This window comes from Cynocephalus volans, chromosome 1 (assembly GCF_027409185.1).
Source record: "Cynocephalus volans isolate mCynVol1 chromosome 1, mCynVol1.pri, whole genome shotgun sequence".
Lineage (NCBI taxonomy): Eukaryota > Metazoa > Chordata > Mammalia > Dermoptera > Cynocephalidae > Cynocephalus > Cynocephalus volans.
In genome coordinates this window covers 293,350,726-293,377,724 of record NC_084460.1, presented here as the reverse complement: position 1 = coordinate 293,377,724, position 26,999 = coordinate 293,350,726, and the positions used below count along the sequence as shown (strand labels likewise).

General features: G+C 36.5%; 1 protein-coding gene across 3 annotated transcripts in view; it reads right to left on the bottom strand.

Moving 5' to 3' along the window:
• The window catches only part of PSMD1 (proteasome 26S subunit, non-ATPase 1), a 92,267-nt gene that overhangs the window by 3,501 nt on the left and 61,767 nt on the right, over nt 1-26,999 (bottom strand). For all 3 annotated transcript variants that reach the window (XM_063104422.1, XM_063104413.1, XM_063104428.1), the window contains 6 exons: nt 26,365-26,481; nt 20,338-20,440; nt 9,934-10,103; nt 7,698-7,790; nt 6,050-6,136; nt 5,392-5,538 (listed from right to left, as the gene is read on the bottom strand). In XM_063104422.1, the coding sequence (XP_062960492.1) occupies nt 5,392-5,538; nt 6,050-6,136; nt 7,698-7,790; nt 9,934-10,103; nt 20,338-20,440; nt 26,365-26,481 (717 nt within the window). The remainder of the gene's footprint in view (nt 1-5,391; nt 5,539-6,049; nt 6,137-7,697; nt 7,791-9,933; nt 10,104-20,337; nt 20,441-26,364; nt 26,482-26,999) is intronic.

Sequence of the window (26,999 nt, the reverse complement as noted above, 5' to 3'; positions counted from 1 at the left end):
AAATTAATTAATTTTTTTCATCGTACATGTTTGCAGGGTACAGTTTGTTGTTTCAAAACATGCATGTATTGTATAACAATCCAGTCAGAATAGGTAGCATATCTATCGCCTAAACATTTATCATTTCCTTGTGGTTTTAACATTCAAGGTCCTCTTTACTGGCTATCTTGAAACATCCAATACAATATTATTAGCTATTGTCACGCTAGAGCACCAGAACTTATTTTTCCTATCTATTAATTCTATATGTTGGTGAGAAAATTCACACTCTCTAAGCAGAGAGTAAGATACATGATTTTCTGCTCTTTGGGAAGGCTAATGACAACTGTAGACACAGGCAGTGGATCACTTCCTGCTGGCAGGTGCTCCACTCTTTCTTTAAGATGGACAGGAAGCAGAGTAGGAATGTTATCTATTTTCAAAACTACAGCTGCCTGTTTCAAATGCAATGTCTGAGGAATGGTCTGATGATTCTGCCATTGGGTACAGGGGATTGAGTCACTGGACACCCTTTCCTTCACTGCACATACACAGAAGCAGTCTTTTCTTAATGGAGATATAATTCACATAGCATAAAATTCACTCTTTTAAAGTGTGCAATTTAGTACATTCACAAACTTGTGCAAACACTCCTGCTATCTAGTTCAAGAACACCTGCATCAACCTAAGAGAAACTCTGTGCCCATTAGCAGTCACACTTCAGTTTCCCCTTCCCTAGCCCCTGGCAATCTATAATCCAACTTTTGTCCCTATAGATTTACCTATTCTGAACATTTCATATAAAGAGAATCATAATATATGGCCTTTTATGTCTGGTTTCTTTCACTTAGCATAATGTTTTGAGTTTCACAGATACTGTAACATGTATCAGTGTGCCTTTCCTTTTTATTGCTGAGTAATATTCCATTGCACATATCACATTATTTATTCATCGGTTGTTGGACATTTAAGTTGTTTCTACTTTTTGGCTATCATGAAAAATACTGATATGAACATTAGAGTACAAATTTTTGTGTGCACATAGTTTTCATTTCTCTTGGGTATAAACCTAGGAATGAAATTGCCAGGTCTTATGGTAAGATTGCATTTAATTTTTTGAGGAAGCTCCAAACTTTTTCACAGTGGCTACAACAGTATATATTCCCATCAGCACTCTATGAGGGTTCCAACTTCTCTATATCCTTGTCAACATCTGTTATTGTCTATCTTTTTGATTATAGCCATCCCAGTGGGTATGAAGTACTATCTCACTGTGGTTTTGATTTGTGCTTCCCCAATGACTAGTGATGTTGAGTATCTTTTCATGTGCTTATTAGGCCATTTGTATATATTCTCTGGGAAAAGATCTATACAAATCCTTTGCCCATTTTAAAATTGGGTTATTTGTCTTTTTATTTTTGAGTAGTAAGAGTTCTTTACATATTTTCGAAACAAGTATTTTATCAGATATATGATTTGAAAATATTTTCTCCCATTCTGTGGGTTGTCTTTTCACTTTCTTAACAATGTACTTTGCAGCACAAATGTTTTTAATATGATAAAGTTCAATTTATATATTTCTTCTTTTTTTGGTTACTTATGCCTTAGGTATTATATATAAGAAAACAATGCCTAATCCAATAATGTAATCATGAAGATTTACATGTATGTTTTGTCCTAAGATATATACTTTTAGCTCTTGCTCTTATATTTACATCTTTGATCCATTTTCAGTTAATTTTTGTATATGATGTGAGGTAGGCGGGTCCAACTTCATTCTTTTGCAGGTGGATATCCAGTTATCTCAGCATCATTTCTTGAAAAGACTATTCTTCCCTTGTTGAATGGTCTTAACGCCCTTGCCAAAAATCAATTGACCATAAATATAGGGGTTTATTTCTGGACTCTCAATTTAATTCCATTGATCTATATGTCTATCCTTATGTCAGTACTACATTGTTTTGATTGCCATACCTTTGTAATAAGTTTTGAAATCAAGAAGTGTAATTTCTCCAATTTTGTTCTTTTTCAAGATTCTTTTGGCTATTCTGGGTCCCTTGCATTTCCATATGCATTTAAAATCGGCTTGTCGATTTCTGCAAAAAAGGCAGCTGAGATTTTGGTAAGAATGTATTGAATCTACAGATCAAACTGGGGATTACTGCCATCTAAAAATATTTTCTTCCAATCCATGAACATGGGTTACTGGTCTGTAGTTTTTTCTTGTGATGTCTTTGGTTTTACTGTCAGGGTGATATGAGTGGTCTTCAAAAGTTTCATGGAAATACTTGTATTATCTTTTAATTCTATTTTTCCATAAGCTTTTCGAAGTATTCTCATATCGACCTCATAAAGTGAGTTGGGAAGTGTACCCTCCTCTTCTATTTTTTAGGATAGTTTGTGAAGGATTGGTGTTAATTTTTCTTTAAACGTTTGGTAGAATTCACCAACAAAGCAATCTACCCCTGGGGTTTTCTTTGTAGAAAGTTTTCCAATTACTAATTCAATGTCTTTATTTGTTAAAAGTCTATTCAGATTTTGTTTCTTCTTGCGTCAGTTTTCATAGTTTGTGTCTTTATAGAAAATTGTTCATTTCATCTAAGTTATCTAATTTGTTGGCACACAATTACTCATAGCACTCTGTTATAATCCTTTTGTTTAAGCTCAGTCGTAATGTCCCATTTCTTTCCTGTTTTTAGTAATTTGAGTCTTTTTCTCTTTATCTAAGTAGAGATTTATCAATTTCACTGATCTTTTAAAAGAACCAACTTTTGATATTGTTAATTTTCTCTATTATTTTTTTCCCTCTATTTCATTAATTTCTGCTCGAATATTTATCATTTCCTTCCTTCTGATTGATTTTGGTTTAGTTTGCACTTCTTTTTTCTAGTTTCTCAAGATGGAAGTTTAGGTTATCGTTTTGAGATCTTTTTTCTTTTTCAGTATGGGTATTTACAGCTATACATTTCCCTCTAAGCACTGTTTGTACTAAATTCCATGAGTTTAACATATTATATTTTCCTTTTCATTTCTCTCCAAGTATTTTCTAATTTCTCATGCATTTCTTCTTTGATCTATTGGTTATTTAGAAATGTATTGCTTCATTTCCACATCCTTGTGATTTCCCCAAATTTCCTTCTGTTACTGATTTCTATTTTCATTCACTTGTGGTCAGATAATATATTTTGTATGATTTCAACCCTTTTAAATTTACTGATACTTGTTTTATGGCATAATATATGGTGTACCCTAGAGCATGTTCTATGTCTACTTGAGAAGAATGTGTACTCTGCTATTGTTGGGTGGATTATTCTATAAACGTATTAGGTCTAGTTTGCTTATAATGTTATTCAAGTCATTTATTTCTTTGTTGATCTTCTGCCTAGTCGTTTTACTTGTTATTGAAAGTGGAGTACTAAAGTCTCCAATTATTATTGTTGAATTGTCTAATTCTCACTTTGGTTCTGTCAGTTTTTCCTTCATGTATTTTGGGGCACTGTTATTAGACGCACATGTTTTAATAGCTGTATCTCCCTGATGGATCAACCCTTATAAAATACTCCTCTCTGTAGCAACAATTTTTGTCTTAAAGTCTATTTTGCCTATATTAGTATAGCTGATCTAGCTCTCTTTTGGTTACTACTTGCATGGCATATCTTTTCCCATCCTCTGCTTTCTATCTGTGTCTTTGAATCTAAAGCATATCTTTTCGAGAGAGCATGTAGTTCGATCATTTAAAAAAAATCCATTTGGCTAATCTCTGTCTTTTAATTGGAGTGTTTAAGCTACTTACATTTCATGTAATTGCTGATAAGGTATGATTTACACCTGCAATTTTACTATTTGTTTTCTGTATGTCTTATATCTTTTTGTTCCTTTATTCCTCCACTGCTGGTTTCTTTGGCATTAAACAGATATTTTCTAGTGTACCATTTTAATTCCCTGTTCTTTTATCTTTTTGACTTATTTTCTTAGTGATTGCCTTAAGATTACAAATAACATCTTAACAATCTAGCTTGACTAATAACAATTTAATTTTGATGGTACATAAAAATTTTGCTCCTAGATAGCTGTGTTCTGCCACTCCTTTGTGCTGTTATTATAATGCCCTGCGCATATGCTCCACTGTCATTAGTTCTTCATAACTGTGAAAAGCACTTGGTATCTCATGTGCTTAAGATTATGCATTAGCTGTGTCCTCATACATCTGTTCTGGATATATCCCATTTCAACTGGCAAGAGAAGTTTATAGACACTATTAGAATTGTCTGTAACATGCCACTAAGATGAACTGGGTTGCAGATCAGACAGTGGCTACATTTAAGGTGGCCACTGGTATTTCTGTCAATTCACTGATTTAACACTAAAGAGCAACTACTACAGATCACGTAATGCTACAGATCAGCATTTACCATTGCTTTGTATGTAATAACCTATTTCATCTTCACAACTCTAGCATTACGATAATTTCACAGTTGAGAAAAAGAAACACAAAGAGATTAAATGATTTGTTTCAGTCACACAGCTAAGAAATGGCAGAGCTGAAATATAAGCCCAGTTATACCATATTCCCGCTCTAAACCACTACATACACTATCTTCCATCCCCTGTCTTTGTCTCCTTTAGCTGATAGTCTAGTCAGGTAAGATCTTGGCTCATAACTGTAGGTAAGAGTTGCCTTTGACCCACCATCAGGTTGATAAGAATAAGTTTACTGGTGCGTAAGGACCTAGTGATCTCATATATGACATTTTAGACAGATCCAGTATCTGAATATCTTGACTGGGTCTACTGATGGGTCTCTAGTTTTCTAAATACAAGAACCTGGAAGATAAAGGCACATCATGCTCAAATATCTGACTACCATTTGTTTCTAACATAAAAATTCTGCCCTGAAATAAATGGCATGAAGATCCTTTTCTAACTCTAAGATTCAATGTGTTTACGACAGCGGTGTAATTATACTGATGATCAACACCTACTGAACAGTGCCAGGTCTTCTTAGGGTTTGCGTCTTTGTTTAATTTGTGTCATATTCCTATGAGTTAGGGATAATAATCCAAATTTCACAGTAGAGAAAACTGAGGCAGAGAGAGGTTTAGTACCTTGTCCAAGATTCAAACCTAGTATGTCTGGCTCTACAGTCTATGTTTCTAATCACTATGCCGTGTTAGGAACTTCTATGGCATAAGTCTGTGGCAGTAGAGAGGAGTATGTAGGGTTACACAGGGAAAGGAAAAGCTCCCCCAAATCTATATAAAGTGGAGGGGAATGTTCTTTTACTAAGCTATTTCTTTGTACTAGAGAGCTTGCTCCAATATTTTGGAGATTTATCATTCTCTAACGATATTCCATTTTCCTACAGATTAATATCCCACTGAAATATATAGCTAAGAGCCACTGGTAACTTACTGGTTTGAAAGGCTGGTATCTACAGGTCTCTGGCATGGTTAGGACCTTAAGTTGGGCAGGCATAACTCGAGCCGGGTTATCCAATAACTGGAAGTTTGGCTCAGGTTCTTTCTTCTTCTCTTTTTCTTCCTTTTTCTCTGCCTCATCCTAGAAAATTAAATAAACCAACAACAACAACAAAAAAACCCTCAAAAATGGTTCACTTCTGTTCCACATCACTGAGAAATGCTTGATAAATTTACTGAGCAACTATTAGATATAAAAAGTAGTGGTAGACATAATGGAAGTACAACAAAAGTAATACCAGATTCAGAAGAAAGAGAAAGTAACTTTGCTTGGGGGTGAAAATAGTATTTGATTTGGTTTTAAGGGATGAGGAGGTTTTTCTACCAGCAGAGATCAGAAAAAGAGGGTCTATTTAAACAAATGATAATCCCTATGTATGAAAGAGCCTGATTTGTATCCTTCTATTCTCCCCACAAATGGATATAATTTCTAGAGGCTTTTTCAAGTAAAATTATATGATTTTATATCCTGGGAACAGAATAATTATTTGAAGTAAGCCAAGAACAATGTATAATAATGTTCCATTAAAAAAGCATCTAGATCATGACAGAGATAGATATATAAACCTATATGACAACCAAGCTATACCTACCACTTCCATTTTCTCCTCCTCCTTTTTTTCTTTTTCTTTTTCCTTCTTTTTAGCCTTGGCAGTAATAGATAACACAGCGGTGGAAACCTAGAGGAAGTGAACAAGGTAAATTATTGTAATCCTTTATCTACATACAAACGCAAAAGCCCCCAAAGAATTCAGTCCTAAAATAATATTGTTTCCTGGCAATAAGTATTATAAAAAACAATGTAATCAATGAATGGGAAAAGCAAGCAAAACATTTATTTATATAACGTACTACTATTGTCATCAGGTGAATCTTTAGTTCTTGGAAGCGTGTGCTCTATATAACTCTAATCTGTTTTGATCTGTAGCCTACACTGGATATGAATTTGTTATCATGCACTTCTGAGATTGAGATTTGGTTGCTATACCCTTCTTTGTTCTATACGGAAAGCACTGGAAAACAAAAGTTTCTTTTTGTACTGGTCGTAGGGATGTTCTCACGGGACTAGATGCCTTGCAATGGTAGTAATACATAGTGGGTGAGTAGTTAGCCTGGAATTATCCTCCTAGATGGGGCTCACTGAATTCAAAGGTACAACAGGTATTTTGAAATGATGGGCAATACTGATGTAAAAGCTGACTTTGTTTCAGACTCAAAAAGGGGGACTGAAACACAGCTGATGAAACAAGATGTTGTCAAAGGACATTCATCAGCCAAGACACTAAAATTTGGTCAAATATATAATTATCCCTACTTACGCATAAAATTTACAGCAAATAATAAACAACTGGCTAATATGAAACATCTTGAGAGAAAGAACCATTTTCCTATATTTAAGGTGTCATGAAAGGATAATTTTACTGAGTAAAATATCATGGGCAAGTGCAGCTCTCTAATACATTATTCTTTGATTTAACACGTATCATTGAGTGCCTTCATACGCTGTTGGTAGGAGTATAAATTGATTATATCCATTTTGAAAGGTAAATTTGTTAATACCTATGAAAGTAAATAATGCACATTACTTACAAAAATTTTTTTGGTGGCCAGCCGGTATGGGGATCTGAACCCTTAACCTGTATTATAACACTGCATCTAACCAACTGAGTTAACCAGCCAGCCCCTGTACTTTGGATCAAGCAATTTCACATTTAAGATTCTAACCTACAGACATACTTGCACAAATGCACCAATATATGCACATAAAGACTTTCATTCCAGCCTCATTTACAGTAGTGACAAATCAGAAATAACCTTAAATATACGTCAAATAAAGAATAAAAGGTAAAGCAATCAATGGTAAATACATAATGACATTGCTCTACAGCTTTGGAAAAAAAAATTAGATCCATATACATTGAAAGTTTTAAACATATATTGTTAAAGTGAAAACAAGATGCAGAATAGCATGCAGAGAATAATTCTATTTGTGGTATTAAAAAAATACTTATGTGCAGAGAAGACCTTCAGAGGGAAGGTGTTGTGACTCCTATGACATGGGACTTGGATGACCAAAGAGAAAAAGAGCTTTTACTTTATATTCTTGTGTAATGTTAGATTTTTACCATAAGAAATATTATTTTTAAAACATAAAACATATTTAAAAACAAACCCAAGTAAAACACTCAGTAGATCTTTATATATAAGTACAAATGCTGCTCAGAGGAACAAAGAACCTACCTTTTCCTTTTCTTTTTCTTTTGGTACTTCCAGAGGGGCAGGGTATGCAAATGTGGATGGTTTACAATTTGATTTATACTGAACTTTCGGCATCTGAAGAAATAAAAGAACTTTTTCCCTCCTCCATTAAAATAACCAATATCAAGATTTAAATATTCTATGCTCTTAACAAGTATACAGATGCAAAGGGAGACCAGAATTTTCAGTGCAGGTTAAATGTTCAATTACGTTACTACTCCTCTCAGAAAGACATCTGTCTTCTTTTACTGAATTAGTTTTTAGGTGCTTTACAGAATTATCTGCAGTTCCCTACACTTTCCTGAAGCTCTCTGTGCCTCTGAACAGGCATTCCTTTATCTCATCTTTACTGACAACCTACTCTGCTTCAGTGGGTTAAATGGTGTGAGCATCAGATCAAATATTATCTCCTTTGTAAAGTATTACCTGATTTTCTGTTCTGCATACCAAACTTCCACGTCCTTTCCTTGTACCACACTAACAACTTATACAAGACTGTATACAGTTTTCACACCATATAATCATGCCTTGTAAGACTCTAATGTGAGCCTAAGCTTCACATTACTTATTGACCAAGTTTAAAGTTTAGTCTGAATTTTTCTATATTTACCCAATTTGCATTTACAGACAATGATAATAACCACATTTACTAAGACAAGGAACCTTATCTTCTCCATCCCACTTTCATTGTAAAGAATGAAGACAGAGATCATGAAATTGTTTGGCAGAAGATAAAAGCTTCTCTTTTTAGGAAACCAAAAGATTCTTGTTTTGGGAAACAGAATTGCTCAATATTTACAAAATGTGAGTAGTTTTTATACTAACCATTTAACAAAGGATAATTGGCTGTATAGCTATAGTGAAAAATCAGTATAATGAAATACTCAATCTTTATTAATTTTTAACCTAAAATTTCTCCACTCTGAAAATTTAATAGAACATTTTAATAACAGTGATTACCAGATGTAAGAGTTCTATAAAGGACAAAAATGACTTTAAAAATATGCTATTTAAAAAATATTATTAAAAATGTGATGATAGGGCATGTAACACCTTAAGTCTTTGACCTAAATGATCAGTTTCACTCTGTCAGATTCCCTGGCTCCTCACTGTTGGTCTTGTTTTCTACCACTACCAAAAGGACGTCCTCCTATTTTGCTTTTACCTTTAGTAATAATTCTTTCTCCCATAAATCCCTCTAGTATGGCATAACTGTGAAACATGTCCCTGTCTCAAATCTTTATTCCTTACTGTTAAGATTTAGTTTAGATCCTCATTCTTTCCTGCCCAGCTTACTACAATAGCATTGTAACATGTTTCCACTGATACCAGAATAATCTTCCCAAAATGCATATCTCATGTTATTTAGCTGCCTGAAATCCTTCAACAGCTCCCATAGCCTTCAGTATTAAATAAATTTATTAGAGTGATCTATAAAGCCTCTTCATATCTTTGTATTTAGCCTCCTCTTTTACCATTCCCTCTCAATTGATTTACTCAAGGTTACAGAGCTAGTAAGGAGATCTATATTGTACACAAATACTGACAGTCAACTCTGTACCCTACAAATATGTATAATCAATTAAAAAAATTAGTCCTATAAGAATTGAAAAAAAGATACATCTCTAAAAAAGAAATTTGAAATAAAGTTTTAGAAATAATTATATTGATATTAAAGGTATTTCAAATGTGTAAATAAAAAAACAGATTATAATACATAGTATGCATAAATATAATGCTATAATACAATCTTATTTATATATGCATATATATTTCAAAATATAAATTTTTATCTCTGAGAAATAAATTTATACATACTTAAAAAAAGAAAAGACCTGATTTTCAAAACTTCCACTGACACACTCCACTCAACAAGGGAATGACTCAACTCGAAGGGAAAAAAACTTTATTGATGAGATACTAACTCATCTTTATATTTATTTATTAAAAAAAAATTTTTTTTAAAAAGATGACCGGCAAGGGGATCTTAACCTGGTGTTGTCAGCACCACGCTCTCCCAAGTGAGCTAACCGGCCATCCCTATATAGGGATCTGAACCTGTGGCCTTGGTGTTATCAGCACCACACTCTCTCAAGTGAGACATGGGCCGGCCCTAACTCATCTTTAATATTTCATGGAAATCCTAGCAAGTGGGTGATGAATACAATAGGATATGATGAATAGGACACACTACAAAGCTGAGGTCTCACAAACATACCTTTAAGTCCTTGTTAAGTCCAATGACACAGGTAGGGGTATAAGCCAATGACAGGAAATGTGAAAGAGGAAACCAAAACCAGAACTGGGTAAAGACAAGGACGCCAACCACAGAAGGCATATGAGTGTGCCCGGTCCTGGACTGTAAGGAGATTGTGACATTATGACCACCTGTAAAAGAGAGAGGCAGCATGAACAGCAATCCAGTAGGGTCAATAATAAAGGTTTCTAAGTAGTGTACTAGGGGAGCATCTGGTGAGCAAAGTTCATACTACCTAATATGGAGTCCTTGGAATTAGTCAATGAGCTCTCTAGGGTTTCCCAAATTGGAAGTGCTATACTTTAACTGGACTCAGGGCAAATCTAGGCCTTCTTTCTCTATAAGCAGGCATTTTCCAAAAACTAAGCCTGAAGGGTGTCAAAACTGTGATGTAATGCTAAATTAAATATTAATCTATTCTATATATTGGCTTCTAATGTGCTAATCAAAAGTAAAATTTTAGTACATATATTTGCAATCAATAGTAAAGAGGGGCTAGATATTGTTTGCTTAGTTTTACTCTTTCTGCTTTAATCATGTGTAAATGCAGAAAAAAATATATTTATAATATACTCACACATTTATTAAAAATACGTAACAGTAAAGAATGTTTTCTGACTCTTGTTCTTTTAGGTGCTCAGCAGCATAAAAATGATTATAATTATGGGAAATATCCATTACAAGATTTGAAGAGCTATGTGCAGCTACAGAAAAATCTTAGGAGCACTGAACATTACTCTGTAAATTATTAAACGACTTATATTGGTAGTAGGCAGCTCTGACATTAACTAGCCTTGTGACCATAGACAAATCAGTTTACTTCCAGGAGTCTTTTTTCCCATTAGCAAAACAAGGGTTTGAATTTGAGCACTTGAACTAGAGCACTACCAATAACAAAAAAAACCATTTTAACCTCCAAATGAGATTTTTTTTGAGGAAACGACATGTAAAACAATGAAATCAGAGATGATTGTTTAATCTGGACAAAATCCAGGTTAGAGTCTACTTTTAAAAACAAAATGACCTAGTGACCCTGGACCTACACCCCTAGTAACATGTCCCCTTTACATAGAACATGTACCTTCTAGTTTGCTTCAATCCCCACAGCTCCCAGCCCACTTTTTCTCATTTGTTTACCTGATTGGTTCCTAACGGCATGTGAGTTTGCAATCTCTAATCGCCTCCTAGAATCTCAGTTTGGGCTTTTGGGAAGGTGTATGGCTTGGAATCTGACCTGTTCACCCAGTTCTTGCCATGTCCTCTATACTATCCCTCCAGGGAATACAGAGAAACACAGTTTGAAAGCCAGTGAACTAGGGCTAAGATTCAAGCCAGCAGTTAGAGAGCTGGATGTTTACTAAACCCATTTAAGGCTGAGATTCTAGGAGGTGATTAGGGGTTAGAAACTCAAATGCCTTTAGGAATCAAGTAAACTGAGAAAATGTAGGCTAGGAGCAGTGGGATTGAAGCAAAGTGGAAAGTATATGTCCTATTTACAGGGGACATGTTACTAAGGGTGTAGGTCCAGGGTCACTAGGTCATTTTATTTTTGAAAGGAGACTTTAATCTGGATTTTGTCCAAAATCTTGTAAATTTTCTTAAGCAGGCAAAACACAACTTTGTCAGATTTGGCCCATGGGCAGCTGTATTTCAACCTCTAGTCTATATGGTAACAGTGTTAGTGCTGGATCACAGAACTCTGAGATGCAAATCTTCTAGTTTATATAACAACAGCCTATAAAAATGGGGCTTGTCTGTGCCTGACCAGGATCCCAATTTGAATTCCAATGCTAGATTCCTACTGCTTACATTTCATTTTTTTACTCTCAGTATCTTACAGATGCCTTCATGTTTTGCTTGGAAGTAAGTTCTGACTTGACTTTACTAGACCAAATAGAATTTACATTTTTATAACAATCAGGGTTCTACTATTCAACCAAAGCCAGATTTCCTTAATACTCCACCACTACAGATACAGATGGTCCTTAACTTAGGATTTTTCAACTTTATGATGGGTCTATTGGGATGTAACCCAGTAAGTCAAGGAACATCTGTACTTTAAGATTTTTAGCTGGGAAAAAAGTCAGGTATACTTTAATTTGGTTTTCACAACAGGAATGAGTCATATACATTTATTGTACACTTGTATTCTTTCCTACGCTAACCCCCACAGTCACTGAAGGCATACTATATATTGAGAATTATGAACAAAATGCTGAAAAAGATCCCAAGAAGCCTTCAGTCTAGTGGAGAAGACAGATAACTGCATAATTAAAAGAAGACATTAAAAGTATTATAATAGCTATAAACCTGGGTGCTAGTGGGAACATAGAGTTAAGCATGGTACCTAACCCAGTGTGGAAGCTGGGTAGGGTGAAAGAAGAGGAGGAAGGGCTGCTTAGAGAATGTGCTATTTGAAGTAAGTTTTGAAGCTGAATTTCCTTTCACGTAAGTTCCTTTTATATCTTCTTCAGACTTAGAAACTAAACTACCCTTTTGTTCTAACATTTTGAAATTTAATAAACAAGGGTGAGTTTATCCTATGGATAGTGTTTACAGTTTAACAGACTTCAATCATAAACCTTAATCTTCAGCTTTTCTCCCTGAAGAGATCATTTAAATCATTGAGTTCTCATAAACGTCAACCTCATTCTTTCCTTTGGAGTTGCCCTCTCCAGATTTTCTCTACTACCAATAATTTTACTTAGAAACAGAAACCAGGAAAAGGGCGTTTCAATATGGTGGTGGCTGCGGCGGCTGGCGCAGAGTAGCGGAGGTGGAAAAGGCGGCCACTGGGCCTCAGGCAGCCGGGAAACTTGTGGACCTTCCTCTTGCCATCTCTTAAGAGAGGACCGCAGCTGCTGGCCGGTCGTGGGGGCTGACCGCCACTTTGCCCCCGGCAGGAGAGGCTGCCTCACTTACAGGCAACAGCTTTGAAGTGTGGAGCAGGAAAAGAACTGTTTCTTAGCTGCAAAAGCGAGTCTCGAAACAGGGAACACGGCGCCAGGGCTGCTGTGGATGCAGACAGGATCCCGGAGGCCAGGGCCGCGCCGAAGGCGGCCAGCTGCCCTATTCAGGATTCGAGGTTTCAGGCCGGCATAAAAGAAGATTCCTGGGAGCGCCCGAGCCGCGCCGCGACTGAACAGCCCGAGGCGGCAGCAGCCGAGAACAGGGAAGGCGGCAAACCAGAGACAGAGAGTGAGCACCCGACCTGGCACAACCCTATGAGTGACCCCTGGACCAGCCCTGTTTGGGGGGCTGACGCCCACCCGGCTGCCACCTGCATCACCGGTTCACTCAACGCCCCGGGGCTGCCTCCATTTTCCCAGGTGCTGGCAGCTCCGCCCGGATCAGCCCCTCACTGAGCCTTCCCACTTGCTTGGCCCGGCGCGGGGCTTTCCGGAGCCTGCAGACGGGCCTCCACTCCTACTCCCTCCACGGTTCTCTGGCGGGGCTGGTAGCGTGGGGCGTCCCCGGCCAGTGTTGGGAGGGCAAGGAAGTACGGGCGGGCCGACTGTCACTCCACCACACCCTGGACTCCGGCCCCCGGTAAACTTCCTGTTACTGGGAGGCAGATACCATCTCTGCAGCCACCAGTTCGGAAAAAAGCCTAACGAATTTCTGGTTGGGAATAGTGTGGTAGGAGAGTTCCCAGGTCTGCTTGAACCTGCCAGAGAGCTGGCTGCAGGTGGGCACTAGATTCGGTCTATGCCGGGGGGATACAAAGGTGAACAAGTCCCGAGAAAGATCTACACAGTGCTACAAAGGCACCCAGAGCGACCGGTTGTCTGTGCTACCAGAAACCTGGTAGACTTCCTGGGCGAGGTGGTGCCGAGCAGGGTCTTGAAGGCCCAGATGATAGACGAGGGTTGCAGAAGACACGCCCCAGCCCAGCACATGCGCACAGAGTGGGGAGACGTGTGGCCAGGGAGGCGGAGACTCGACAGAAACCACACACCTGGTGGGGTCGCCACTGCCTGGGCCAGAGCACACGGAACAGGGAGAAGTCCTGCACAGGAAGTGAAAGCTCAACAGAGATCACACACCCTGTGGTACGTGATCCACCAGCCCAGCAGAGTCCAAGCTGACCAGAAAGGTGGCTCCCCGGAGAGGCCCAAGACCTGAGGCAACCACACACACAAGGCACTAGAGGCCAACTGAGCAGTCACGGAGGGAGCCATACGAAATTGGCATCCACAGCAACATCTTAGTTAGTCATTAGTCTCAAACCGGTGGACTGTGAAACCCCCTGCCACAATGAATAAACATCAAAAAAAAGATACCAGAAATACAAAAAATCAAGAAAGTACACCACCAAAAGTTAATAAATCTCAAACTCTAGATCCTGTAGAACAAGAAGCCCTTGAAATGACTGACAAGGAATTTCGAGTGATAATTCAAAGGAAACTGAATGAGATACAAGAAAACTCAGCTAGACATCATGATGAAATGAGGAAAAGTATACAGGATCTGAAAGAGGAAATGTACAAGGAAATCAATGTCCTGAAAAAAAATGTAGCAGAACTTGCTGAACTGAAGAAGTTATTCAGCGAAATAAAAAACACAACGGAGAGTTTAACCAGCAGGTTTGTCGAAGTTGAAGAGAGAACCTCTGAACTTGAAGATGGGCTGTTTGAAATAACACAAGCAGACAAAAAGAAAGAAAAAAGAATCAAGGACATTGAAGAAAATCTGAGAGAGATATCAGGCAACCTTAAGCGCTCAAATATCCAAGTCATGGGTATTCCAGAAGGGGAGGAAAATGGAGATTCCACTGAAAACATATTCAACAAAATAGTGGCAGAAAACTTCCCAGGTATAGGAAAAATCACAGATCTTCAGATCCAGGAAGCTCAATGATCTCCAAACGTATTCAACCCAAAAAGGCCTTTTTCAAGACATGTCATAGTCAAATTGGCAAAACTCAGAGACAAAGAGAGAATCCTAAAAGCTGCAAGAGAGAAGCGTCAAATCACCTATAAGGGAGCCCTAATCAGGCTAACATCAGACTTTTCATCACAAACCCTAAAAGCTAGAAAGGAATGGGATGATATATTCAAAATACTAAAAGACAGAGATTGTCAGCCAGGAATACTCTACCCTGCAAGGCTATCCTTTCGAAATGAAGGGCAAATAGTATATTTCTCAGACAAACAAAAACTGCGGGAGTTCACCACCACACGACCACCCTTACAAGAAATCCTCAAGAGAGTACTGGGTTTGGAACCTGAAAAATAACTACCACTGCCATAAAAACCCAAGAAAAATCAAAACCCACTAGGATAATAAAAATGGCATTCATGAAGAGAAAACAAGCAAACAAAAACGCTATCTACAACCTAAGAAACCACCAAACACAGAAACCAAACAGTAAATCAAAAAGCAAGGAACAAAAGACACCTAAGACAACCAAACAACCAATAAAATGCTAGGAATAAATCAACACCTTTCAATAACAACTCTTAATGTAAAAGGCTTAAATTCCCCAATCAAAAGACACAGACTGGCTGACTGGATCAAAAAGGAGGACCCAACTATATGCTGCCTGCAAGAGACCCACCTCACCCATAAAGATTCACATAGACTAAGAGTGAAAGGATGGAAAAAGATTTACCATGCAAACAGAAAAGAAAAACGAGCTGGAGTAGCTATTCTTATATCTGACAAAATAGACTTTAAACTAAAAACCATAAAAAGAGACAATGAGGGACACTACGTAATGATAAAAGGACTGATCCCTCAAGAAGACATAACAATCATAAATATGTACGCACCCAATGCTGGAGCTGCCAGATTTATAAAACAAACTCTATTAGACATAAAGAAGCAAATAGACACTAATACCATAATAGCAGGGGACCTGAACACCCCACTGTCAATATTAGACAGATCATCTAGGCAAAGAATCAGTAGAGAAACACAAGATCTAAACAAGACTCTAGACCAATTGGAATTGGCAGATATCTACAGAACATTCCATACAACAACCTCAGAATATCCATTCTTCTCATCAGCACATGGATCATTCTCCAGGATCACATATTAGGTCACAAATGGAGTCTCAATAAATTCAAAAAAATTGGAATTATCCCATGTATCTTCTCAGACCACAATGGATTAAAACTAGAAATTAATAACAAATGAAACTCTGGAAACTATACAAACATGTGGAAATTAAACAGCATTCTACTTAATGACATATGGGTCCAAGAAGAAATCAAGCAGGAAATCAAAAAATTTATTGAAAGTAATGAAAATAATGATACATCATACCAAAACCTGCGGGATACTGCAAAAGCAGTATTAAGGGGGAAATTTATTGCATTAAATGCTCACCTCAGAAGAATGGAAAGATGGCAAGTGAACAACCTAACACTTCACCTTAAAGAACTAGAAAAACAAGAACAATCCAAAGCTAAAGTTAGCAGACGGAAAGAAATCATTAAGATCAGAGCCGAACTGAATGAAATTGAAAACCAAAAAACAATTCAAAAGATCAATGAATCAAAAAGTTGGTTTTTTGAAAAGATAAATAAAATTGACAAACCATTAGCATGGCTAACAAAAAAAAGAAGAGCGAAGACTCAAATAACAAAAATTAGAAATGAAAAGGCGATATTACAACTGATTCATCTGAAATACAAGGAATCATTCGAGACTACTATAAACAACTATACGCCAACAAATTTGAAAATCTGGAGGAAATGGATAAATTTCTGGACACACACAAGCTCCCAAAACTGAACCATGAAGACGTAGAAAATTTGAACAGACCAATAACAATAAAGGAGACTGAAGCTGTTATCAGAAGGCTCCCAACAAAGAAAAGCCCAGGACCAGATGGATTCACAGCAGAATTTTACCAAACATTCAGAGAGGAATTGACACGGATTCTTTACAAACTATTCCAAAAGATTGAAATGGACGCAAATCTCCCAAACTCATTCTATGAAGCAAACATCATCTTGATACCAAAACCAGGTAAAGATAGAACCAAAAAAGAAAACTACAGGCCGATATCCTTGATGAGTATTGATGCAAAAATCCTCACTAAAATACTAGCAAACAGAATACAGCAACACATATGTAAAATTATTCACCACGATCCAGTGGGATTCATCCCAGGGATGCAAGGTTGGTTCAACATACGCAAATCAATAAATGTGATACACCATATCAATTAACTCAAACACAAGGACCATATGATCATCTCTATACATGCTGAAAAAGCATTTGATAAAGTACAGCACTCATTCATGACAAAGGCCCTCTATAAGTTAGGTATAGAGGGAAAGTATCTCAACATAATTAAAGCCATATATGACAAACCCACTGCCAATATCATCCTGAATGGGGAAAAGCTGAAAGCTTTTCCTTTAAGAACAGGAACTAGACAAGGATGCCCACTCTCACCACTCCTATTCAACATAGTGTTGGAAGTACTAGCCAGAGCAATCAGAGAAGAGAAGGAAATAAAGGGCATCCAGATTGGAAAAGATGAAGTCAAACTGTCCCTGTTTGCAGATGACATGATCCTATATATCGAACAGCCTAAAACCTCTACAAAAAAACTCTTGGAATTGATAAATGATTTCAGCACAGTAGCAGGATACAAAGTCAACACACAAAAATCAGTAGCATTTCTTTTCTCCAATAGTGAACATGCAGAACGAGAAATCAAGAAAGCCTGCCCATTTACAATAGCCACCAAAAAAATAAAATACTTAGGAATTGAGTTAATCAAGGAGGTGAAAAATCTCTATAGTGAGAACTACAAACCACTGCTGAGAGAAATAAGAGAGGATACAAGAAGATGGAAAGATATCCCATGCTCTTGGATTGGAAGAATCAACATAGTGAAAATGTCCATACTACCCAAAGTGATATACAAATTCAATGCAATCCCCATCAAAATTCCAAAGACATTTTTCTCAGAAATGGAAAAAACTATCCAGACATTTATATGGCACAATAACAGACCACGCATAGCCAAAGCAATGCTGAGCAAAAAAAATACAGCTGGAGGCATAACACTACCTGACTTTAAGCTATACTACAAAGCTATAATAACCAAAACAGTATGGTAGTGGCATAAAAACAGACACACTGACCAATGGAATAGAATAGAGAATCCAGAAATCAACCCACACACTTACTGCCATCTGATCTTTGACAAAGGCACCAAGCCTATTCACTGGGGAAGGGACTGCCTCTTCAGCAAATGGTGCTGGGATAACTGGATATCCATATGCAGGAGAATGAAACTTGATCCATACTTCTCACCGAATACTAAAATCAACTCAAAATGGATTAAGGATTTAAATATACACCCTGAAACAATAAAACTTCTTAAAGAAAACGTAGGAGAAACAGTTCAGGAAATAGGACTGGACACAGACTTCAGGAATACGACCCCAAAAGCACAGGCAACCAAAGGAAAAATAAACAAATGGGATTATATCAAACTGAAAAGCTTCTGCACAGCAAAAGAAACAATTAACAGAGTTAAAAGACAACCAACAGAGTGGGAGAAAATATTTGCAAAATATATATCTGGCAAAGGATTAATGTCCAGAATATATAAGGAACTCAAACAACTTTAGAAGAAGAAAACAAGCAACCCTATTAAAAAATGGGCAAAAGAGCTACGTAGGCATTTCTCTAAGGAAGATATACAAATGGCCAACAGACATATGAAAAAATGCTCAACATCACTCAGCATCCGGGAAATGCAAATCAAAACCACACTGAGATACCATCTAAGCCCAGTTAGGATGGCTAAAATCCAAAAGACTCTGAACGATAAATGCTGGTGAGGTTGCGGAGAAAAAGGAACTCTCATACATTGTTGGTGGGACTGCAAAATGGTGCAGCCTCTATGGAAAATGGTATGGAGGTTCCTCAAACAATTGCAGATTGATCTACCATACGACCCAGCCATCCCACTGTTGGGAATATACCCAGAGGAATGGAAATCATCAAGTCGAAGGTATACTTATTCCCCAATGTTCATCGCAGCACTCTTTACAGTAGCCAAGAGTTGGAACCAGCCCAAATGTCCATCATCAGATGAGTGGATACGGAAAATGTGGTACATCTACACAATGGAATACTACTCAGCTATAAAAACGAATGAAATACTGTCATTTGCAACAACATGGATGGACCTTGAGAGAATTATATTAAGTGAAACAAGTCAGGCACAGAAAGAGAAATATCACATGTTCTCACTTATTGGTGGGAGCTAAAAATTAATATATAAATTCACACACACACACACACACACACACACACACACACACACACACACAAAACCGGGGGGGGGGGAAGAAGATATAACAACCACAATTACTTGAAGTTGATAAGACAAGCAAACAGAAAGGACATTGTTGGGGCGGAGGGGGGAGGGAGGAGGGAGGGAGGTTTTGGTGATGGGGAGCAATAATCAGCCACTATGTATATTGACAAAATAAAAATTAAAAAAAAAAAAAAAAAAATAGAATGGAAACATGGATTTCTTTTTTTAATGAAAGAGGTATATAAGAAGATTGTCTAAAATTATCAAAGAACTCTGAAAACCGTGATGATTATGATTAAAAACTCTCAGCAAGTGGAAAACCTGAATAGATTAACAAAAAACCTTGAGAGTTATCAAAAAATTGCAGCTTCTTTTCCTGATTTCCTTCACTATAAATATATACACATTCCTAGTGGACTGAGAAAATAATGCCTGCAACATATATGGCTAACAGTGTGTTTTTATTAGAAGAAATACAGATGGCTAATAAATATGAGAACATGCTCCACTGATAATAGGACTGCTATAAAAACTTTGAGAGCCTATTCTTCACCTTTCAAATAAGCAAAAATTAATAAAAAGAATTATATTTCACATGGCTAAGGTACAGTAAGAAAAATAATCACATACTTTAATAATGAAGTAGGTACATGTTCTTTTCCTTTTACCCTGTTGACATGTCACCAATAATTAAGAAATAGGTCAAATAAATCCCAAGTCTAAGGTATTAAAGCACACTACTCTATGTATTTGAAACAGACCATGGTATAGTGGTGAAGGGTGAATCTTGGAGGCATAAGGCACAGTGTGTTTCTCCATGTATCTTATTTTAGGAGTGATTTGGCTGCTAGAATTTGTGTAAAACATAATTTTTTCCTCAAAAAAAATTTCAACGTTAACTTGTTTAAAACTCATATATACTAAGAAAATTCAAGACAAATTTTCTCCAGGAATAATTTACCTCAGACTCAATTTCTACTATGTTATATATAGTTAGAGCACATAGTTATTTCATTAGGTTTAGTTTAAATAAATCAAATCAATCCAGAAGACTTAAAAATATTTACCTGCATCCAGTATGCCCTGGGCCAGAATAGCGCCAAACTTGGCCATGACATCATCATGTTTATCATTGATAACTTTGGAATATAGCTGTCTGAACTGATTCACCTGAAGAAGCAAGAAAAAAGAATTATAGTCTAATTCTATTCATCTGCTGTGCCACTTGCTAGTGACTGCTCACATGCTAGTAAGATTTAGTTCTGAACTTGACAACATTCAAAAGAGGCATATGGACCCTGAGTTTAAGGCAGAACAGTTCCATAGTTGAAATCATGGGTGTTATGACTTTTCTGGTTTTCTGAAAACCAGCTCTGTTTTCAATTCTCATTCCACAGTGGATGATTCAGGCTCAAGGGAATGTTGAATGTGATTTCATATCCCACTACTGTTAGTCAGCAAGCCTAAACAGCCTAGCGAACACTTGGGCTTTCATTGTACTCTGAATTACAGCTATTTTGCTTACCTTAATAAACCTTGCAGATTTCCTAAAAGGCACAGTCCTTCAGTTTCACCATGAAGTAAACTACCCTTCACTGAAGCTGTGTAAGGTATATTTTGGATTAAGTATATTCACATAAACAGTAAAGATTTTCATTATGCACACACATTAATTTTCTAAAGACCTGTCAGAATCAGTACTCTTATCAAAAGAAATATACCAAAATGGAAAATGTGCTCACTCACTTAGGGTGGGATTACTGACAATTTTATTTTTGTTTGCTTTATTCTTTTCTGCATTTTCTAAAATTAGTATGTATTACTTTTATTATTAGAATACAATATTTATAAAATGTATTATTTATAAATAAAGTGATTCCTTTAAATCTGATTGGGTGACAATAAGGAAATTATTTTATGCTTCCTCCAAGTCTTACACTTCTCTGTTTGCTCAACAATATTTTTCAAATCGTGGGTACCCAGAAAGGAGTCTGCTTGTTCAAAAAGCACATATATGATCATAGAGCTCCCCAAATCAGCCAAAAGCAGAAAATACCAAATATGAATTTCCTAATATGACTTTATCTGCACTACATATTCTTTTAGAAACTCTTCTCTTCATTTGTCATGGTCTGTGAGGCCACATTGTGATACAGTGGCAGAGTAATACAGAATCAGACAACCCTGGCTTATGAAGATCTCTGCTTTTATAAGCTGTTTGGGTAGGTATTACCTTTTCTGAGCCTTAGTTTCTTCATCTCTACAGGGATTACAGCATCTTAATTACATTACATTGTTGTTGAAAGGACTACATGAGGTAACATATATGCAATGTAATGTGTACAAGGCATTTCATAGGTCAATAAGCATGGCTGTTTTACCATATGGGTACAGAATCCTACCAGTCCCTCCCGCTATTATCTCTGCAACCTAAATCCTGCTAACAAAATAATATTTCTTGAACATGGTTCTCATTTTTCATTCACGGCCAGCAATAGCATATAGTGGGGAAAACAATGAACTAACTCTGCTACTACCTAGCAAATGACTAGTGTAAGTCACTTACTTCTGTAGGCCTTACTTTAACTATAAAACACAGAATGATTAAATCATCACTAAATTCCCTTCCAGTTTGAAAAATTCTACGGTTTGATGCTTTTACTCTGGTTCAACAGGTCAAATTCCTTTGATTCTGAACTTATTTTAGTCGAACACTTACATTACCTTATATAGGATGGAAATTTTACATGCTAAAGGTTTATGAAATAGTTCGTGAACTTACAAAAAGAAACACTGGACAAAGCACTCAATGTGCATTATAAGGAAGAACTTAAATATAAAATACTAAAAGAATAGGAAAACATTCAGTAAAATCGAAAGGTGGATTTAAAAAGATCAGTGCAAACATATAACAGACTTATTCAATTAATATTACGTAGAATACTTTAAAAAGCTAGTTTTTGTTTATCACTTAAAAAAAAAAAATCTCCTGGGCTGGCAGCTCTGTTGGTTACAGCATGGTGTTACAACACCAAGGTTGAGGGTTTGGATCCCTGTACAGGCCAGCTGCAAACAAACAAACAAACAAAAACCACAACCCCTCCCCGCCCAAACCAAAAATACCTCACATTTTCTTATGTATCAGTAACTTAATTTTCATTATTATAAATCTTGGTAAAGAATTATTATTTTAGTAGACTGGGACAGTGCATTAAATTTGGGGGCCGAGCCCGTGGCGCACTTGGTAGAGTGCTGCGCTGGCAGCGTGGCAACGCTCCCGCCGCGGGTTCGGATCCTATACAGGACTGACCGGTGCACTCACTGGCTGAGTGCCGGTCACGAAAAAACGACAAAAAAAAAAAAAAAAAAAAAAAAAGTAAAAAAAATTTGGAAGGCAACTTTGAAATCATCTGGTCTACTCCATCTGTACACAGATGTGAAGACTGAAGTTAGACAGGTGAACAAGTGGATTGCGTGCCATCACAATCACAAATAGCAATTAGGGTGAGGTTCATGACTTTTTGATTCAATGTCATAAATAGTATGGCCTCCTACAAAAAACAAAAAAGCTCCCTCTTCAATTCTGTTAGTAGTATTTTATTTATGGTAGTTTCTTACAGCCTTTTCTTTTTATTACCACTGATATTATAAGAGTTCAAGTCCCTATCTTAAGGCAATAGGATGGTAATAAACACAGACTACTACTTAGGAATGTGTTATGCTATAAAATATCATCTGATAAGATTGCATGCTTACAATTTCATCTTATAAAAATTTACATATTTCCCTACAAAAATATTTCTAGGCTGTCATGATGGCCCACAAAAGCCTAATCTACCTAAACTGTGATATATTTTAGAACTGCAGAACATTACCAAACTTGGTTAAATATGATCCTAATTCCAAAAAGGGTACTTGTCAATAGTGGGAGAAACCTTCCTGTACCAGGCCTTAGGTCAGATGATATTAGGCAAGGAGGAGCACCAGATCCTATTCTTACATTGTAATGTTTTGATCTGATTTTATATATGATACTTAATATGTACATGTTCAAATAACTGTCAAAAGTGGGCTCCATTTAACAGGAAAAACAAAAGATACATGCTTCATAAAGAGGAGAGTTAGGTTCTTGAGAGAAAATAGCTCTAAAGACCTATAAAAGGACATCATTCTAAATGTGAATCTCTGGTCTAAGGTTTTTCTAAATTGCGTTTGTAATCATCCAGCGTGTGTGCATATTCCTGGGTCTACGATTGCCAGCATAAGCAAGAGAAACTCACAAAAATGAAGCTAAGATGTGTTGGAGATACTGAAACTAAGACCACAATGTGTAGAGCAAGTGTTAGGGATGTGACGAATATTGTTAATAACACAAAAACATATCCTCTGGAAATTTCCATGTTGAATCTCACAAAATATGAGAAATTCTCTTTTGGATTACTTTGAGGAGGGGTTATAATTCTTGACAATATTAACATTTGATCTTTGTTTTTGAGCCCTTTCCACTTTATTTCATGGACTGGTTTGCAACCTCATGACTAGGACTCTGTAATCTTGAGAATTTACTTCTCTTCAGAGCTTTTTCTTTTCAGCAAAATGTCACATACCACCCAGGGATATCAATGTTGTCTTGTTAGCAATTATAAGATAAAGGAAAGATGATATAAACTACAGTCCATAAAGTTCTTTATCACTTGCTTAGTAACAGAAAACAATGAAACAGTACTTAAACTTTAAGAATTCATAAGCTGAGTAATGACTTCTCTCAGGGTGCAGTATTTCCTGAAAGAACTTTTGAGTTTTTATATGGTCATACATAGTTGTTTTGCTTCTGTAGTCAGTGGTGTACACATTTACATTTGCCCACCCAGTTTAGATTAATGGCAAAGGCTACCAGGTATAACTTCATTTCAACTTTATTTTTTTGTGGCTGGATGGTACAGGGATCTGAACCCTTGACCTCAGTGCTATAACACTGTGCTCTAACCCACTGAGCTAACTGGCCAACCCACATTTCAACATTCTTAATTAGTACCCAAGATTCTGATACAACCTGAAGATGGGAGTGTGCTCCATGTATCAAACCAGCTAAAACTTGGTTCAACAATATTTCCTGGAATGATTTAAAAATATTAATGATTTAAATAGCTATATTTTTTTCACTTTTTTGATTTTTTTTATTTTTGGTGGCTGGCCAGTATGGAGATCCGAACCCATGACCTCAGTGTTTTAAGGCTGTGCTCTAACCAACTGAGCTAACCAGCCAGCTCTTTTTTCACTTTTTCTAAGTATGAAATTTATCTGAGTTGAATGGTTTTTCAAACTACGCAGCTAACCCCAAAGAACTCTGCCATTGTTCGTGTAGAAGTTATGATTCTAAAATCAATGAAATCCTACAGCAGAGGATGGGAAAATGGTAAAATGTTTGTCTTGTTGACAATACAAATAAAATGAAAGCAACATGTGAGATCAAAGTGAATAAATATCTATACATTACTGTTAGAGGAGGTGTATTTCATGGCCTAAACTTGCTTCTTTAATAACATTACTCAGTTGGATAACCTCCAAAAGCTCAGTAGAAGACCAAAAGCAGAAATAAAAGATGCAAAAGCTACTCATATGATCGCTGCTATATTTAAAAACAAAAAGAAATACGGTTTGTGTTTGGAAAGATGTTTATGTTCTAGAAGATAGCAGTATATTGAATATTATAAAAACAGAAGGAAAAGTCAGATTCTATCTTTGCAATAATAAAATTTTTAGAAGTCTTGAAAATGATTTTGAGAGAGAGAGCACTGGATAAATGAAACAAAAATGATAGCAACTGCTTAGAAACAGAAGTTTATTTTTAAAAGCTCCATGAAATTAGAATAAATAATGAGTTCTGGAAATTTTTCTCTTTTCCATCTCCCTAAATCTACTTTGCTGAAAATGAGGGTGTTCTATATCTGCTTGATGGGACAGAAGACAGAATGCCAATGTTTTTTGTTGTCAATTTTTTGAGTTGTTCTCATAAGTGAGCAGAATTAATACAAAGCTGCTAAATGCTCTAACTTTAAGTAAAAATTAGAAGATCTGAAATTATTGCATAAGCTTTATACATCCATTTAATATATCAAACATGGTAATTTCAGTACACGTAAATAAGAAACATGCATTTTCTGTTTCTCAATAGAATGAGAAGTTTTGGCTAAAGTACCAAGATACATTAGATATCAAACACTAGCATGAGGTCTGAGAGATTGTCATAGGCTTCTGAAAATCTGTTATAAAGTCATCTACAGGGTGGGTATGAATTGTGAAGGATATGTGAAGAGGATCTATAAGGAAAGGTGGGGTGCAAATCTTTCGCCCTCACTCCAAGCCTAGAGAAAGGGGCTCCGGAGGGACCACTTTGGGCACTCAATATATCAAGGGTTACTGTGCATGGACATATGACATATACAAAAAGAGGCATTAACAATCAGTGGAGGCACTAACACTGAGAGCCAATTATATTCCTACCCACAAGAAGGGCAAAATATGCAGGAGCGGTTTCTGTGTAGTGGATGTGGGTCAAGAGAAAAAGAAAGCCATCCTGGAACCATTTGAAACTCTACCCAAGAGGAATGCCCAGGAGGGCGATGACAGTTCAACAGAGAATGTGGATATATTCATTGATAAACTGAGATTGTATATACTATATAAAGTGGCTGTAGAACTTTTTATTGCCTCAGAAGGATGGATCAAAAATGTCATGGACTGCCTGAGTTTGCATCTTGTATCAGAGGAACAAGTTATTCCACTGAATAAATTTTTAAAAAACAGTGGAAGGCAAAAAAGTTGATTTTATGATTTCACCACCCTGTCAGTTCTACTTTTTCAAGTATGGGTATATTCAGAAATTAACTAAGTGACCATAAATCTGTAAAAAACACCTTTAAGAGCATTATTTATTTAATGTTTTCCCATTCTCTTATCCCCAAAAATGCTCTATTTACTTCCTGTGACTTCAGTATTCACCATAATTGAAGTAAAAATGCCCTCAAAAGGAGATGATGAGTTACTGAAGAAAAGCCCAAACCAGCTCTCTTCCAGAGAATTTCTTTGTTTACCTTTGGACAAGTGATTTCAGTTTGCTGGATCATGATGAGAGCTGAAGCTATGAGAGCCCCTTGCCTCACGTAGTTCACAGGGTCATTTGTCATTGGTTCTAGCAGATTAATTGCTTCCTGAAAGCAGTAAAAGAAACCCCAACTTTAAGTAAAGTTGATATGGCTGGATTTTCAAATTAGTTACTGTCATTCTAAGTCAATATTTTCATCCAACAATTTAGTAGCAAGCTAATTTAAGACTACTTGAATGCAATAATTCAGAACTGAGTATGCTTTATTTAAACTTCAAAATAATTGGTGGTAACTGGACAGGAAGCTGTAGAACCTGAATGCTCCTGTTTTGAGGTAAAAGAGGTCATAAAGAAATTAAGAGAAAATGGGATTAACATTTGATAACACCTATTATTTTTCAGACACAGTGTTAGATATTTTATATGTTATCCCATATAATCCTCTTAATCCTAAACAAAACAAAACAACCCCAACAACAACCAACACAAAACAATATTAAAAAAACCCCTGAGAGTTAAGAAGTTTAAGTAATTTGCTCTGTCATAAGGAGCAGACATAGGCCAGTCTGACTCCAAAATCTGTATTATGTATTAGACCTCCTTTAAATACTAGGGTAAGATAAT